Source organism: Aotus nancymaae, unplaced genomic scaffold, assembly GCF_030222135.1.
Source record: "Aotus nancymaae isolate 86718 unplaced genomic scaffold, 86718_ANA_hifiasm-v0.15.2.pri h1tg000095l, whole genome shotgun sequence".
Lineage (NCBI taxonomy): Eukaryota > Metazoa > Chordata > Mammalia > Primates > Aotidae > Aotus > Aotus nancymaae.
This window is the reverse complement of record NW_026988510.1, coordinates 1,474,846-1,490,701: the sequence shown is the minus strand read 5'-3', so window position 1 is coordinate 1,490,701 and position 15,856 is coordinate 1,474,846. Positions and strand designations below refer to the sequence as shown.

The following is a 15,856-nucleotide window of genomic DNA, read 5'->3' as shown; positions in this document are numbered from 1 at the left end:
AACTCTGGGGCTCCTCTGGGTCTGAGTCACCCTGGTGCCGTGGAAGGCTGTGGTCGAAACTGATGCAGACAATAAAATGGGCCAGGACTCCTGTGATAGGGAGACCCCACCCCCCATCCCCAGCACACAGCTTGTGAGCTCCAGGCTGCTCAGGTCAGGAGGAGGGGCCTCCACCCTGCTGACTCGATGCCCCAGCTCCCCAAGAGAGCACCTGGGGAGGAGCCAGCAGCTTCCAGCCCAGCAGAGGCAGAGGCTGGGCCTGCGGGGCCTGTCACACCCCAGCAAGGGAACTAGCCTGAGGGACCGAGGAAGCCAGTAAAAAGCATGTAAGAGAATACATGGGAAAGATTTGGGGCCAGGCACGGGGCTCGCACCTGTGATCCCAGCACTTTGGGAGGCCAAGGCAGAGGGTTGCTTGAGCCTAGGATGTGAAGACCAGCCTGAGCAACATGGTGAGACCATCTCCACAGAAAAAGGTTTTTTTTTTTTAGAGACAGTTTCATTCTTACTGCCCAGGCTGGAGTGCAATGATGCAATCTGGGCTCACTGCAACCTCTGCCTCGTAGGTTCAAGCGATTCTCCTGCCTCAGCCTCCCAAGTAGCTGGGATTACAGGCATGCACCACCACGCCCAGCTAATTTTGTATTTTTAGTGGAGATGGGGTTTCACCATGTTGGTCTGGCTGGTCTCAAACTCCTGACCTCAGGTGATCCGCCCGCCTTGGCCTCCCAGAGTGCTGGGCTTATAGGTGTGAGGCACTGCGCGCAACCCAGAAATTTTTTTTAATTAGCTGGGTATAGTGTGTGCCTGTGGTCCCAGCTACTTGGGAGGTCAAGGTTGCCGTGAGCTATGATCACACCACTGCATTCTAGCCTGGACGACGGAGTGAGACCCTGTCTCAGAAAAGGAAAACCAGGCTGGGCGCGGTGGCTCAAGGCCGGGCGCAGTGGCTCACGCCTGTAATCCCAGCACTTTGGGAGGCCGAGGCGGGTGGATCACGAGGTCAAGAGATCGAGACCATCCTGGTCAACATGGTGAAACCCCGTTTCTACTAAAAATACAAAAAATTAGCTGGGCATGGTGGCACATGCCTGTAATCCCAGCTACTCAGGAGGCTGAGGCAGGAGAATTGCCTGAACCCAGGAGGCGGAGGTTGCGGTGAGCTGAGATCGCGCCATTGCACTCCAGCCTGGGTAACAAGAGCGAAACTCCATCTCAAAATAAAAAAATAAAAAAAATAAAATAAAATAAAAAGGAAAACCGAAAACGGATTTCTGAGGGTTAGTTGTTTTAAAGAAGACGGTATCGAATCTGTCTTTAGACTCCTTACGTAGAACTCCCATTTCTAGGCAGCAGGTGCTTTATATACGGCTGTCAGACTTTGTGTGTTTGTTTGTATTGTTTTTGGAGAGACACGGTCTTGGTATGTCGTCCAGGCTGGTCTCAAACTCTTGGGGGCTCAAGTGATCCTCCTCCCTTGGTCTCCCAAAGTGCTGGGATTACAGGCATGAGCCGCCACGCCTGGCCTAAAATGTTTGTTTTTTTTTTCTTTTTCAGGATGGAGTCTTGCTCTGCTGCCCAGGCTGGAGTACAGTGGCACAACCTTAGTTCACTGCAGTCTCCGCCTGCTGGGTTCAAGCAATTCTCCTGCCTCAGCCTCCCGAGTAGCTGGGACTACAGGTGCCTGCCACCATGCCCAGCTAATTTTTTCTATTTTTAGTAGAGACGGGGTTTCACCATGTTGGCCAGGCTGGTCTTGAACTCTTGACCTCGTGATCCACCTGCCTCGGCCTCCCAAAGTGCTGGGATTACAGGCGTGAGCCACCACGCCCAGCCTAAAATGTTTCTTAATAGGTCTGAAATGTTTTAAAGACCTGACTTTTGTAAAAGAAAAAAAATACATTGGTTCTCTTATTCCTCCCCTTGGGAACCCCCTCACCTGGTCCACAAATCTTGCCCATGTATTCTCAACACCCTCGGGAGACGTGGTTGTGTTTTCCTGAGCAGCAGATGAGCAGGGCCGACTCCAGTGCCCGTCCTGTGTGCTCTGTGTCCACATTGAGTGTGCACTGGAGGAGCCGCAGACCTGCTGTTTCTGTCCGTCTGCCGTGCTTTCCTAAGGCATTCCCTGAGACTGCAGAGTCGCTCATTGTGTTTTTAATTTCCCTGTGCGCTGAAGCAGTCTCCCTTTTGTCACAGGTGTCTAAGCCAGGGACTCTGCTTCAGTTCCACCCTTGCCACTGTTAACTAGGCTCAGTCCTGTTCTCCTTCCCAGCAAGCAGCCTGACAGCCATGGGGATGTCCCTTACCGGTAGCCCTGGAACTGCCCAAAGTACCCCCAGTATCGCACACTCCATGGGTACATGGTCCATAAATGGACACTGGGTAAAAGTGGACCATGGGGCCCCCGCTGGCCCCTCCCTCCAGTCTGTGGTTGGACTGTGGCGAGATGTTCTTGTGTGTCCAGGTCCCTGAGCGTAAGCAGCGTCTCCTCAGTGTCCAGCGCCACATCCAGCAGCAGCTCTGCACACAGTGTGGACTCGGAGGACATGTACGCAGACCTGGCCAGCCCCGTGTCCTCAGCCAGCTCTCGGTCCCCAGCCCCAGCCCAGACCAGGAAGGAGAAAGGTACTCGGGGGCCCTGGTGCCTTTGGGGAGCAGCTTGGGGAGGGGCGGAGTGGGGAGGACGACGTAGGCACAGACTTTGCCTAGCTGTTGGTGTGGCACGGGAAAATCGCTAGTACCCCCATGACTCCGGATTTATCATTGGCAGGAAAATCTAAGAAAGAAGACGGTGTCAAAGAGGAAAAGCGGAAAAGGGACTCGTCCACACAACCACCCAAATCTGCAAAACCTCCAGCAGGGGGGAAGTCCTCCCAGCAGCCGTCGACGCCCCAGCAGGCCCCTTCCGGGCAGCCCCAGCAGGGCACGTTTGTTGCCCACAAGGAGATCAAGTTGACACTGTTGAATAAGGTGAGGGCAGCGGCCCTACTGGTGGCTGCCCCAGTGTCTAGGCCAGGGTCCTTCTTCCTGAGACAGCTTCCGCCTGGGGAACGGAGCCTGAGTGAGGGCCAGTGGGCCTTACGGGTGTCGGTACAGCCTATCACGTGTGTGCCTGGGCCGGGAAGTGGGAGCATCCTGGGAAGGTCAGTTGCTGCCGGCGCCTCTGTGAACAGAGAGCGGGTTCCCTCCGTGTCCGTGGACAGAGAGGGAGTTCTCTGTGTTTGTGGCTGCCATTCCCTGCCAGGCGGTCTCAATACAATACAGGAAGCCTCAGTCTCTGTTCTCTGCCCTCTGCTGGAGGGGCGAGAGGCCTGGCTTGCAGGGATCCCACGTCCTCCTAGAGTGGCCCCCAGGGGAGCAGAAAGGCCCACAGGGTGCTTCCTGTGGAACACGATAGGTCCCACGTGCACAGTGGGGGTGCCCTTGGTCCGGGTTATGGAGGCCTCACTCAGGGCCACAGGGTCTCACAGGCATGTGAGGGGATCCTTGGGGGCAGAGCAGGTTGCTGGTGATGACCCCTCTGGGGCGAGGACACAGCTGCTGGCCCAGTCATCCTCACTGGCCTCTCTCTTTTGTCCCAGGCGGCTGATAAAGGAAGCAGGAAGCGCTATGAACCATCAGACAAGGACAGGCAGAGCCCTCCTCCAGCCAAGCGGGCCAACACATCCCCAGACCGAGGTGAGCCTCCCAGCCCCTAGGGAGCAGGCAGATGGGAGCCTGGCGATGCGGAGGAGCTCGTCTCAGACCCCATCGCTCTTAACAAGTATGGGGAGGGCCCAGGAAACATCTGACTTACAGATTGTATCTTTCAATATTTACGGTACCGAAAACTAAAACTGAGAAAAAAATTTAAATATTTGTTTGAAAATAACAGGGCCGGGCATGGTGACTCGTTCCTGTAATCCCAGCACTTTGGGAGGCCTAGGCAGGCAGATCACTTGAGGTCTTGAGTTCAAGACCAGCCTGCCCAGCATGTTGCAACGCAGTCTCTAGTAAAATACAACAATTAGCCAGGCGTGGTGGTGGGTGCCTGTGATTCCAGCTACTCAGGAGACTAAACCCGGAGAATTGCTCGAACCTGGGAGGTGGAGGTGTCAATGAGCTGAGATTACATGACTGCACTCCAGCCTGGGCGACAGAGCAAGACCCTGTCTCAAAATATAAATAAATAAAAATAACAGTAATAGGCTGGGCACAGCAGCTCACGCCTGTAATACCAGCACTGTGGGAGGCCAGCGTGGGCAGATCATTTGAGATCAGGAGTTCGAGACCAGCCTGGCCAACATGATGAAACCCCGTCTCTAATAAAATTACAAAAATTAGCCAGGGGTGGTGGTGGGCTCCTGTAATCCCAGCTACTCAGGAGGCTGAGGCAGGAGAATCACTTGAACCTGGGAGGCGGAGTTTACAGTGAGCCAAGATCACGTGAGACTCTTACCTCAAAAAAAACAAAATAACTAAATCAATAAAAATAACAGTAATAAACCACTGTATTTTTTTACAGACATGTCATTTTTGCAAAAAACATATTTTCCAAAACAAATGAGCAGGAATGGTGTTGGTTTCTCTATTTTTGCAAATTGTTTTTTTTTTTTTTTTTTTGAGACGGAGTTTCGCTCTTGTTACCCAGGCTGGAGTGCAGTGGCGCGATCTCGGCTCACTGCAACCTCCGCCTCCTGGGTTCAGGCAATTCTCCTGCCTCAGCCTCCTGAGTAGCTGGGATTACAGGCACGCACCACCATGCCCAGCTAATTTTTTGTATTTTTAGTAGAGACGGGGTTTCACCATGTTGACCAGGATGGTCTCGATCTCTTGACCTCGTGATCCACCCGCCTTGGCCTCCCAAAATGCTGGGATTACAGGCTTAAGCCACCGCGCCCGGCCCCTTGCAAATTGTTTTAAAGTCTGGCTGACAGAAAACCGCTGGACCCTCATGCCTTGTGCGCTCTGGAAACCCTCCCAGCCTCCTGAGGACTGAGTGACAGGGCAGAGAGTGTCCGTGTTACTGTTGAGCCACGTAGATCTGAAAGGATCTCAGGCACCCCCAGCAATCCTGACCTCACCCCAAGAGCCGAGGCCCAGATGGAAAGATAGGGAGATTGTCCTGGCTGGCTTTGATGGGTGGACCTCGGCCTGGCCACCGGTACAGACGCTCCCAGACCCCTTCCCAAGTCGTCCTTTAGGCTTACCGGGTGCAGGAAGGGGAACTGTTCTCTTTTGTCCCTAAGCCCAGGACCTGTGCGCCGGGCAGCTGGCCTGGAACAGCCTTGCTGTTTTTGGCTGAGGTTGGAGCCAGGGCCACTGGGGTCCTGCTGACCTTGGTTCTCTCTCGAGCCTCGGGCCTGTGCCGGCCGGTGGTCCCTCCCTGCCTCTCTCATCCCGACAGTGTCTGAGTGAAACACTCCTGGTCTCTCGGCTTTGCTCGTATTTCTTTACTGCCAGTCTGTCTTCTTGTTCCATATTTGAAGACCCACGTGATCAGTTTCTTCAGAGCTAGGAAGGAGTTTTGTCTTTCTGCCAGATAGTGGCTGCTCGGTGGAACCTGGAGCCCAGGTTTGGCCTCAGCCTCGTTTCCCGATGCCCTGGTGCCCACATCTCTCTTCTCTTCTGCTTGGCTCTTGCCTTTTTCATCTCTTTATAAAAATGAAGGATGTGAACTGAGCAGCCTCAGGCTTTAGAAGTGGGTCCCTGGCATCCCCTGTAAACCAGGAAGGTGGTCTCACTCTGTACCTATCACACAGGTTCTCGGGACCGGAAGTCAGGTGGGAGACTGGGCTCCCCGAAGCCAGAGCGGCAGAGAGGCCAGAACTCCAAAGCCCCTGCAGCCCCATCTGACAGGTGAGTCCCACCCCAGCATGTGCCCTGGGCACACCGGGGGGACGAGGCCCAAGGCTCTGCTTAGTTCAGAAGGCAAGAGGGCAGCCCAGGCTGGAGGGGGCACACTCCAGCTTCTGCTGGGCAGACAGGGTGAGGGGCAGGGGAGGGCAGCTCCATTCCCACAAACACACTCCTGCCCTGGTCGAGACTGCCCTCTGCTCCCAGTGCCCTCGGGCAGAGTGCCCTGGGCACAGAGCTGGGAAGAAGAGCAGGAGGTTGTGCGGGGCCAGCCCAGGCCCCTCCCAGTCTCTGGTCCACAAAGGCCGGGAGCCGGTGGCTAGGACCAGGCCTGCCTGTGGCAGCATCAGCCCCTGCCTGTCTTGGTGGCCACAGGGAGGACAACCTCGCTGCCCTGTCCACCTGCAGACAAGGCTCACGGTCTTCCCCACCCGCTTCCAGGAAGCGCCAGCTGTCACCCCAGTCTAAGAGTTCCAGCAAGGTCACCAGCGTGCCTGGCAAAGCCTCGGATCCAGGCACCGCCGCCAGCACCAAATCAGGGAAGGCCAGCACGCTGTCCCGGCGGGAGGAGCTGCTGAAGCAGCTGAAGGCCGTGGAGGACGCTATCGCGCGCAAGCGGGCCAAGATCCCCGGGAAAGCGTAGGCCGTGCCCCGACCGGGCTGGACGTGTTTTTATACATAGGGTAAGCGCAGCCGTTTTGGATTTTGCAGTTAATATCTTATTTTGGCTGTGATTCTTTTTAAAAAGTTAAAAAGAAAAAAAAAGTTTCTCAGCTGGAAAAGAAGCCACAGAGGAAATGATGCCGCTGAATCCCAGCCTCCCTCCTCAGAGCAGAAGTCCCGCCGGACAGACAGACACCGACAGCGCCAGTGACCGGCACGGTTCTCATGTAAATGACAAGCCCCAGCCGCCAGCCCCGCCGTCTCTTCCTCCTCCACCGTCTTCTTCCCTGGCCCCGCTCAGGCCCAGGAGCCCCCACTCTGGGTCCAGGCAGCCAGGCCCCTTCCTGAGCCGAGGAACGGAACAGCTCGTGAGCCACTGGTGGTACCTCCTCCTCCTCACCCGCCCCCGGATCAAAAATATATATATATTCTCGACTAAAGTCTGATCAGGAAATACTTCCTGTCTTTTATTTTAAGCATCAAATTGTTTTAGTTGATTTAAAAAGGAAAAAATACAGAAAAGACCAAAAAAAGACCAAGGGTATTGTTGGGGCGTCTGTCTAATGTGGAGGGTCTTTTTTTGAGGGGTCTCCTAAAATAAAATATTTTGATAAGCAGCTGTCCTCGCCCTCGTGGTGTGTGTGCCCTCTGCCCATGCGCAGCCGGGGCTGCCGCTGCTGCACACTGCACTCGGCCTGGCGCGCGGGAGCCACGCGCATCCCCCACCACCTGCCCCAGTCAGGTCCGGCCTTCAGACCCAACCGGGAGGTGGGGGGGGGGTGGGCACGGTGCCTCAGTTTCCCCATTTGTGGGGCTGGGCTGGCACCCATGCTGCTCCCCCTGGGCTGTGCTGGGGCTTCCTTGGTCCGTGAGGTGGAGGCACCTTCCCTGCACGGGCCATGGTGCTGGAGGCCGAGAGTTCAGGGCCAGCTGCCAGCCCCCGGTGTGATGCCCCGTTCCACAGCAGGAGCCACAGGCAGAGCCCCCAGGACCCCCACTGCTGCTCCCTGCTCTCCACCTTGAGAGCCACGGGCCTGTGCCCCGGCAGAGGCCTCCCAAGCACACTCCAAGGCCTCCTTTAATCAGATTCAAGTAGCCACGGTGGCGCCCAGGCCTGCCACCCACCCGTGTCCCTCATCTGCTGCCTGACACAAGGCTCAGGACAAAGGCCCCGAGAGCGAGCTCCCTCCCTCCCCCAGGGCCGCAAGCTGAGCCCCAGGGAGGCAGCCACCTGCCGTTCTGTTCCCGGCGTGACCTGCGTCCCAGCCGCTCTTCTCTTGGATTAAATGGCAATTCGAGCGTGGGCAGAGGAGCTGCAGGTGAGCGAATGCTGCAGACCGCCTGTGTGCTCCTGAGGGGACCTTCCCATGTAACGTCCACGTCCCTCCCACATCGCAGGCCACGCAATTCATTGTGGCCCGGCGGCCTGGAGCCTGTGCTGGGGCAATTTTTTGAGGCTTACCCGATTTGCTATCAGGTCAAAGCCAGGTGCAAAGGGAATTCCCATTCTCTGAAAAGGGTGGCCTTCAAGGCCACAGAGCTGGAGGCCAGGCCACCCTCGGTACCAGCCTGTCTTCTGTGGGCTGCACCACCAGGGCTGGAGGCCAGGAAATGCACTCTGCCCCCAGTGTGGGGCCCCTCGAGCTAGCACCTGCAGTGACTGCATCTCTGAAGTCCAGGAGTGGACAGGCGAGCCCACCACAGCCCCCATGTGGACTGGGACCAGGCGAGGCCCCTCTGCGGCCGGTCAGCCTCCGGCCACAGCCCTGGGCACCTGAGTCGAGCTGGGTTTCAACTCGCAGCAGGTGGCAGCAGAACCTGAGCTCCGGAGCTCTTGGACGCCAGTACAGAGGGGCCTGTTCCAGGAGGGGACTCTGCCCCCATGGGGTCTAGTGGAGAGGACGTTCTGCCAGGCCGCTGGGAAGGACAGCCTTGCTGTGTGATGGGCATCCTCGGGCGTCCACGCCCTCCAGGGACATCCTCGCTCCCCACGCAGTGCCTAGAAAGCCTGTGTGGGGTTCTAGCAACGATGGCACCTGCCCTCCAGCCCCTCCCGGGGGTGCCCCAGGGCCTCTGCCCGCAGCCCCTCCTCCACAGCCACACTCCCACCCACCTGTTTGGCGGGGCTTTGGATGGGCAGGAGGATGTAGACAGGCGGCGGCCCTAGAGGGGCCCACACACGTCAGGGGTGGCGGGGAGGCTGAGGCCCATGAGGCCACTCCTGCTGGGGAAAACCCATGGGGAGGGTGGCCGTGCCACAGGGAGGGGCCCTCTGCTGTCCCAGCCAAGATGATTTTGCACCCCCGCTGGGCCAGCAGTGCCCCCACCCTGCCTACCCGGCTGGACACACCTGTGTTGTAGGAGCTGGCTGTGTGTCACCTGCTGTGCACCTGCACCCTGATGTTCGGGGAAGGCCCTACAGAGCCTGGCTGCTTCCTCTCTGCCCGGTGCCCCTGCCCCCCCACCTCACCCCTCCTCCCGCCCGCCCCTCAGGGCAGCTAAAGGGCTCCCGGCTGTGGGTCCCTCCTTGCCTGCATCTAGAGGGCATCTCCGTCGCTGCGGGTCCTGGGGTCTCAGCTGCCTCTGACCCGCCCGGCTCTGGCTCTGCGATTGTCTGAGGCCCCTCGATCTGCATAGCCTGACTAGGGTCCTGGGGCGTGGTCTGCTGGGGGCGGGCCGGGATGTGGTTCGAGAGCCGGCCTGTCTGGGTCTCCACCTCTGGGCCGCCCTCCAGCCTTCCTGCTGCCACTTTTCCAGTCTTGCCCAACCCGGTATTTCTGCCCTTGCCTCAGCCACCTGCAGGAGCACCGGCCGCCCTGGGTCTTCCCGTCCTCTGCGCCCACAGGACCCCCTTGCCCCACCCAGCCTGCAGGTCCCTCCAGTCCCCTAGGCGTGGCTTCCAGGCCCTCCAACCCCCAGGACAGCGCTGGGAGCCGGCAGAAGGTGGGGAGACGGGTCTCTGGGGCCGTCTCATGGTGCAGCCCATGCCCCATGGTCCGGCCATCCCACCTCAGAGCCAGAGCAGAGCGTGGTTGGGGCGACGGCCGCTGGGAAGAAGGCTGCCCAGGTCAGAGGAGGAAGGCTGGCTGGAGCGAGTCCACTGGGGGTCTGCCTTCCTTACTCCCTGGGCACGGCGTAGGATGGGGGACTGCAGCCGAGGGTCTGGGGACAGGGGGGACGCTCCTGTGCCCGGGCGCTCCTCTCCCTCTGCTCACTCATTCCCTCCCTCCGCCCCCACCCACTGGATCCCTCCTGCCACACTTATCCACCCAGCCATTTACCTCCTCAGGCAGACCGGGTCCTACCCCAGGGAACAGTGTGTGGCCATGTGGTACAGACCTGTGCCCCATGCCAGGAGGGAGGTTCACCAGCTCCACCTGGGAATGGGAGCGAGGGTAGCAGGCCGAGGTGGAGGGCGTCTCCCTGTCCCCCTCTTCTCCTGGCCTCTTCCTCCATTCCCACTGGCTCCTCCCCTCCCGCTTCGTCTTTTTTGGGTATGGTTGAGCAGGTCTCGCACTGCACAAGGGCTCCCAGCAGAGGACAAGGACTGACATCAACTTGTGCTTCCCCCAACCCGCAGGAGTTCCAACCCTCCCTCCTCAAGATCCCCCATCTGGCAAGCCCTGCAGCCTGAACCCCAAACCACATCTGGGCAGGTTGGGCAGAAGCACCAAGCGCTGGGGAGACCAGGCCTGGCCAGGCTGAGCGTGGTAACTTGTCAGGGTTTGCACAAAACATCTTGGGCCCCAGCTGCAGGCCCCTCGGGATGTTTCCCAAGAGGCTTCCCTGGGCCCACCTCTGTGGCAGGAGAAGGGCCCAGGGGCTGCTTCAAAGGTCTCAGCCCAGGCGAGGCCCCTGAAGACGCCAGAGCCAGGGAGGGGCCCAGCCCCCTCCCCGGGGCTGTGCTTGGCATGCAGAGGTTGAGGGGTCTTGAGTTTTTCTTCCCCCCCACATGCCACTGCCTCCAACCTGTCTCAACAGTAAGAGTGCTTGTTAGCCTCCAGCCGGCAGGCGCTGAGGACCCAGCCTGCACACACCTTGATATCAGACCCCTGGCTCCAGAGCCTTGTGGAATAAACTTCCGCCATTCACCCCCCACTGTCTGTGGTACATGGTTAGCACAGCTGACCCTAGAAAACCAGCAGATAGTGAGCTCCCGTCATAGGAGGTATGCAAGCAGAGGGTGGGCGGGCAGGGGCGCTGTACAAGGAGCAGTCCCAGGGACTCCAGCAGTCTGTCTTTGATTCTTCCCAGACCGTGAGCCCTGGGGCATGGCCTCCTTCACCCCCAAAGGCCCAGGGGTCCTTCTCCTGCCACAGAGAGGGGTCCCAGTGCCGCCTCAGCCCTCCCCACTTGCGGGCTTTTGTGTTCAGAGAGACTGAGGTTTCACGCTTAGAGGATGCCTCTGTGGAGCGTATCTGCACCATGGCAGGAGAGGAAAGGCTGGGGGCACACGAGTACCCTCCGTCTCCCCCTCACCCCGCAGCTGAGGGGACCACAGCAGACAGATCCCCACACCTTCAGGGGCTCTGGGGACCCCAGGGGAACACTCCTCAGACGACATCAAACCCCCAGCATTCAAAACTTCCTGAGATCTGGCCCCAGCTGTCCCCTTTCCAGGGAAACAAAGGCACGTCTGGCGCCCCCGCCCCAGCCAGCCTCACTGATTGAAGGGGCCAAGGGCGGCTCCTGGCCCCGCTGACAAAAAGCTTCCTGTATGCACGGCTCCTCAGTTCCCAGAGTCCTCACACCTCCAGCTGAGACTTTTTATTCCCAATGAAACCACAGAAGCCCAACAGAGACGTGAAGACCAGGCCGCCTCCCCAGTCTCCTCAGGGACCTCTCCCTGCTGGGGGAAGGGGGCAGGTGGGCCCACCCAATCTTGGTCATCTCAGCCAAAACACTGAACCACCCTCGACCCCCTAGCAGAGGACAGAGGAAAACTGCAGAGGGTGCAGAAGCCCCCGTCACCGTCACGTCCAAATGCAAAACACGAATCAGCCGGGTGCTGACATCGGAGACGCAAGCAGAAACCCTCTTAGAGGAGGTTCCAGGCCGGGCGCGGTGGCTCACGCCTGTAATCCCAGCACTTGGGGAGGCCGAGGTGGGTGGATCATGAAGTCAGGAGATCAAGACCATCCTGGCTAACATGGTGAAACCCTGTATCTACTAAAAACACAAAAAAAATTAGCTGGGCTTGGTGGCACACACCTGTAGTCACAGGAGGCTGAGGCAGGAGAATCGCTTGAACCCGGGAGGCAGAGGTTGCAGTGAGTCAAGATTGCGCCACTGCACTCCAGCCTGGGTGACAGAATGAGACTCCGTCTCAAAAAAACAAAAGGTTTGAGAATGTCAGACAAGGCGGCACAGGCTGGGCAGTCTCTCTCGGGGAGGGGAGTAACAGGGCGGAGCTCCGAGGGGCTCCTCGCACACACGTTGTGTCCTGATGCCGCAGCTGGGACTGTGGGGACTGGAGGAGGAAATGCTCCAGCTGGGCACTTCCCGAGGAGGAAGTGGTGCCGGAATTTCCCCCAGGTGTGGCCGGCCTCAGGTATAAGAGCGGCCGCTGCCAGGTGCGCGGTCAGGTGCACCTGTGGGATTGCCGCCAAGCCCAGCCCGTCCCGCTGCCACCACCATGACGGTGAGCCTGTTGCCCCTCCACGCACCACTTGTAGGGATGCCACTTGGGTGGCGCAGCCTGGGCTGGAAGCAGCTGAGCCCTGGGATGGGGATGTTGGGATGGGGTCTAGGAAACCCCTAAAGCTGGGGGTGGGGGCGGCAGCTGCACCCGGCTCCTCAGAGCTCTGGCCTGGGTGTCTTGGGCTGAAGGGCTAGCCTCTCTGGGCTTCAGTTTCCCCCTCTACAGAGGGAGGGCTGTACCCCATCTTTCCCTGGGGAACAAGGAAAGCTGGGGTGGAAGTGAGGTACCCCTGCCCTGGGCACGCCTAACCACCCACCTGCCTGTTTCCCCAGCTCCTCCCTGGCCTCCTGTTTCTGACCTGGCTGCACACATGCCTGGCCCACCACAACCCCTCCCTCAGGGGGCACCTCCACACTCATGGGACCCCACGCTGCTACTCGGCCGAGGAGCTGCCCCTTGGCCAGGCCCCTCCACACCTGCTGGCTCGAGGTGCCAAGTGGGGGCAGGCTTTGCCTGTAGCTCTGGTGTCCAGCCTGGAGGCAGCAGGCCACAGGAGGAAGTATGAGGGGTCCTCGGCTGCGACCCAGTGCCCGGTGCTGCGTCCAGAGGAGCTGTTGGAGGCAGACACCCACCAGCGCTCCATCTCACCCTGGAGATACCGGTGAGGGCCTGAGGGTCCTGCTGTGGCGCGGGGCCCTGGCTGCCTGGAGAGCTCTCTGCATCTCGGTGGTTCTCACCTGTCAAGTGGGCGTGGCCACCCAAGCTCATCCCTCCAGCCCTGCTGCTTTCCGCCGTCCTCTGCCTGCCACTGTCCTTGGTGGCCAGGGTCCCCTGGGAAAATTCTGGGCCCCCCGACCTGAGCTCCTGCGGAAGTGGGGCTGGGCGATGAAGTGGGAGAGAGGCTCCTGGAGGCCTCCAGCCTCTGTGGTGTGCTGTTGGAGGGCCCTGGGAAGACATGGGTCACCACCACGTATGCGCCGGACTGCACGCCAAGCCCCCCCGACCCGTGTGGCTCGGCCCTCACTGCCTCGGGTCCCGTCCAGAGCACACAGGGAGCGGCCCTGAGGGGAGAGGGGGCTGAGGAGGTGAGGGTAGGGCCGGAGACTCACTGTGTCCCCAATCCCACAGCGTGGACACGGACGGGGACCGCTACCCGCAGAAGCTGGCCTTCGCCGAGTGCCTGTGCGGAGGCTGCATCGACGCACGGACGGGCCGAGAGACGGCCGCGCTCAACTCCGTGCACCTTCTCCAGAGCCTGCTGGTGCTGCGCCGCCAGCCATGCTCCATCCACGGTGTGGGGCCCCCCACCCCCGGGGCCTTTGCCTTCCACGCCGAGTTCATCCGCGTGCCCGTCGGCTGCACCTGCGTGCTTCCTCGGTCAGTGTGACCGCCCAGGCCGTGGAGCCCCCAGACTGGACACGTGGGCTCCCCAGAGGGCACCCCTATTTATGTGTATTTATTATTTATACCCTGGGCCTGCGGGGGACGCTGTGCTCCCCCCACACTGCCCTTGGGGTCCTAGGCAGGGACAGAGCTCTCAGGGACGCGGGCATCCTCCGGGTCTGGAGGGTGGCCCCCACCATTCTCCCCATCTCCAGCCTCAGTGCTTGGAACTAGAAGGAGCTCAGCGCCTCTTCCGGCCCTTAAAACCACAGCCACAGAAAAGCTGTCTCATGGCTGCCTGTACCGTGGCCCCACCCCCCGGGCTTCCCTCACCCACCACTGGCCTCAGGCCCCCCGGCTCCCTCTTCCCAACCTCCCTGGAAATACCTCTGTTTCTTAAACAATTATTTAAGGGTACATGTATTATTAAACTGATGAACACATCCTCAGAGGCCCACATTCAGTGGGACATTCTCCTGCCTACCCTGGCCCAGGCCAGCCACTGACCCAATACTGGGGCATTCTTCCAGAAAGGCCTCTGCAGCAGCGAGCGGTGCATGCAGGTGGGACTGAGCGTTAACACGGTGGAGCTCAGGTGTCCCTGCTCTGCCCACGCATTGTCTCCCGAGGATACTCCAGGAACCGGGATGAGCCTCCTTCCCCCAAGCCAAGCCTTGAGCCCCATCCTTTGTAATGACCATCTCGGCCCCCACAGCAAGAGTCTCTGAGGATGAGCTGCCAGCGCTGTTGGCTCCAGAGCCCAAGGCCATGGGCCCAAGGCTTCCTGGTGTTCTACAGCCAAAGCCAACACACCCTCCCTGAGGGAGAACCAGCCGCGCAGGGCCCAGGGTCTGTTGGAGACTTTTTTTTTTTTTTTTTGAGACAGAGTTTCGCTCTTGTTACCCAGGCTGGAGTGCAATGGCGCCATCTCGGCTCATCGCAACCTCCAACTCCTGGGTTCAGGCAATTCTCCTGCCTCAGCTTCCCGAGTAGCTGGGATTACAGGCACGCGCCACCATGGCCAGCTAATTTTTTGTATTTTTAGTAGAGACGGGGTTTCACCATGTTGACCAGGATGGTCTCGATCTCTTGACCTCGTGATCCACCCGCCTCGGCCTCCCAAAGTGCTGGGATTACAGGAATTTTTGTATTTTTAGTAGAGATGGGGTTTCAACAACTTGGCCAGGCTGGTCTTGAACTCCTGACCTTGCGATCCACCTGCCTCGGCCTCCCAAAGTGCTGGGATTATAGGCGTGAGCACCGCGTGCCAGGCCCTCTGTTGGAGATTTTAGTTACAGGGTCCCAGAGTGAGCAGCCTCAGTCATGGAAACAGGGCCCAGGCCTGTGGCAGTCTCAGGCCTCAGTCTCTAGGCCCCCAGCCCTGAGTGCTGACATTGCCATTGGGCCACTGGGCAGTTGTCAGCCTCTCCCCTGCCTGACCCCCGGCTCACCCACCTACTGTGTGCAGGGGCCTGGGGATGGGGGCAGGGGAGTTGCACAAAAGAACAAGGACTCCATTCAGGCCCCCAGAGGAGGAGGCCTCAGGGAAGACTTCCTGGAGGTGGTGGCCTTTGTCCAGGAGGTGAAATTTTCATTCAACACATGTATTGAGTTTCTTTCATTTTTTGAGACAGGGTCTCACTCTGTTGCCCAGGCAGGAGTACAGTGGTGTGACTTCAGCTCACTGCAACCCCGGCTCTGGGTTCAAGTGATTCTCTCATCTCACCCGCCCAGTACAGGTGTGCGCCACCACACCCAACTAACTTTTGTATTTTTAGTAGAGACGGGGCTTCACCATGTGGGCCAGACTGGTCTTGAACTCCCAAGCTCACATGATCCTCCTGCCTCAGCCTCCCACAGTGCTGGGATTACAGGCGTGAGCCCCTGTGCCCAGCCATATTGAGTTTCTACTGAGTGCCTGGCACTGGGAACAGGGTGAGAACGAAAGGGACAAAACCCCTCCTACCCCGACGGTGACTGATGAAGCAAGTGGTATTTAGTCTGCGAATGAGTCCAGGACAGAGGCTCTGGGGGAGGCTGCAGTTCCAAGCAGGGGGCCAGGGAGGTCTGGAGACCTGAAGGGGAGGAGGGCGGAACCAGGTGGCAGGAAGGGCCTGAGAAGACGCATGCTGGGCGTGTCCAAGGGTCCGAGTGCCCAGTGTGGCCGACACCAGATGGGCAGAGTGAGGGACCATGGGGGCAGGGTAGGGCGCTGGGGGTGCAGCTCATGTCTGCCCTGGGGCCCTGAGAAGCTTGTGACTATCAGCTGAGCCTGTGGGTTCTGAGGCCGTGGATTGAGCTGGAGGCACGGGGTGAGGCTTTGGGTTTGAA

The 15,856-nt window shown here is 59.3% G+C and overlaps 2 protein-coding genes across 3 annotated transcripts in view; both read left to right on the top strand.

The window, feature by feature from the left end:
* Positions 1-7,120, top strand: part of ZC3H18 (zinc finger CCCH-type containing 18) — a 64,604-nt gene extending 57,484 nt beyond the window's left edge. For both annotated transcript variants that reach the window (XM_012466066.2, XM_012466064.2), the window contains 5 exons: positions 2,468-2,628; positions 2,774-2,973; positions 3,585-3,681; positions 5,745-5,841; positions 6,280-7,120. In XM_012466066.2, coding sequence (XP_012321489.2) covers positions 2,468-2,628; positions 2,774-2,973; positions 3,585-3,681; positions 5,745-5,841; positions 6,280-6,481 — 757 coding nt within the window. In that variant the 3' untranslated portion in view covers positions 6,482-7,120. The remainder of the gene's footprint in view (positions 1-2,467; positions 2,629-2,773; positions 2,974-3,584; positions 3,682-5,744; positions 5,842-6,279) is intronic.
* A 5,016-nt stretch (positions 7,121-12,136) lies between these two features.
* IL17C (interleukin 17C) lies at positions 12,137-13,529 on the top strand. Its single transcript, XM_064369942.1, has 3 exons — positions 12,137-12,142; positions 12,454-12,803; positions 13,271-13,529. Exons 1-3 carry the CDS (start codon positions 12,137-12,139, stop codon positions 13,527-13,529), a joined length of 615 nt encoding a protein of 204 aa, XP_064226012.1.
* The last annotated feature ends 2,327 nt before the right edge of the window (positions 13,530-15,856 follow it).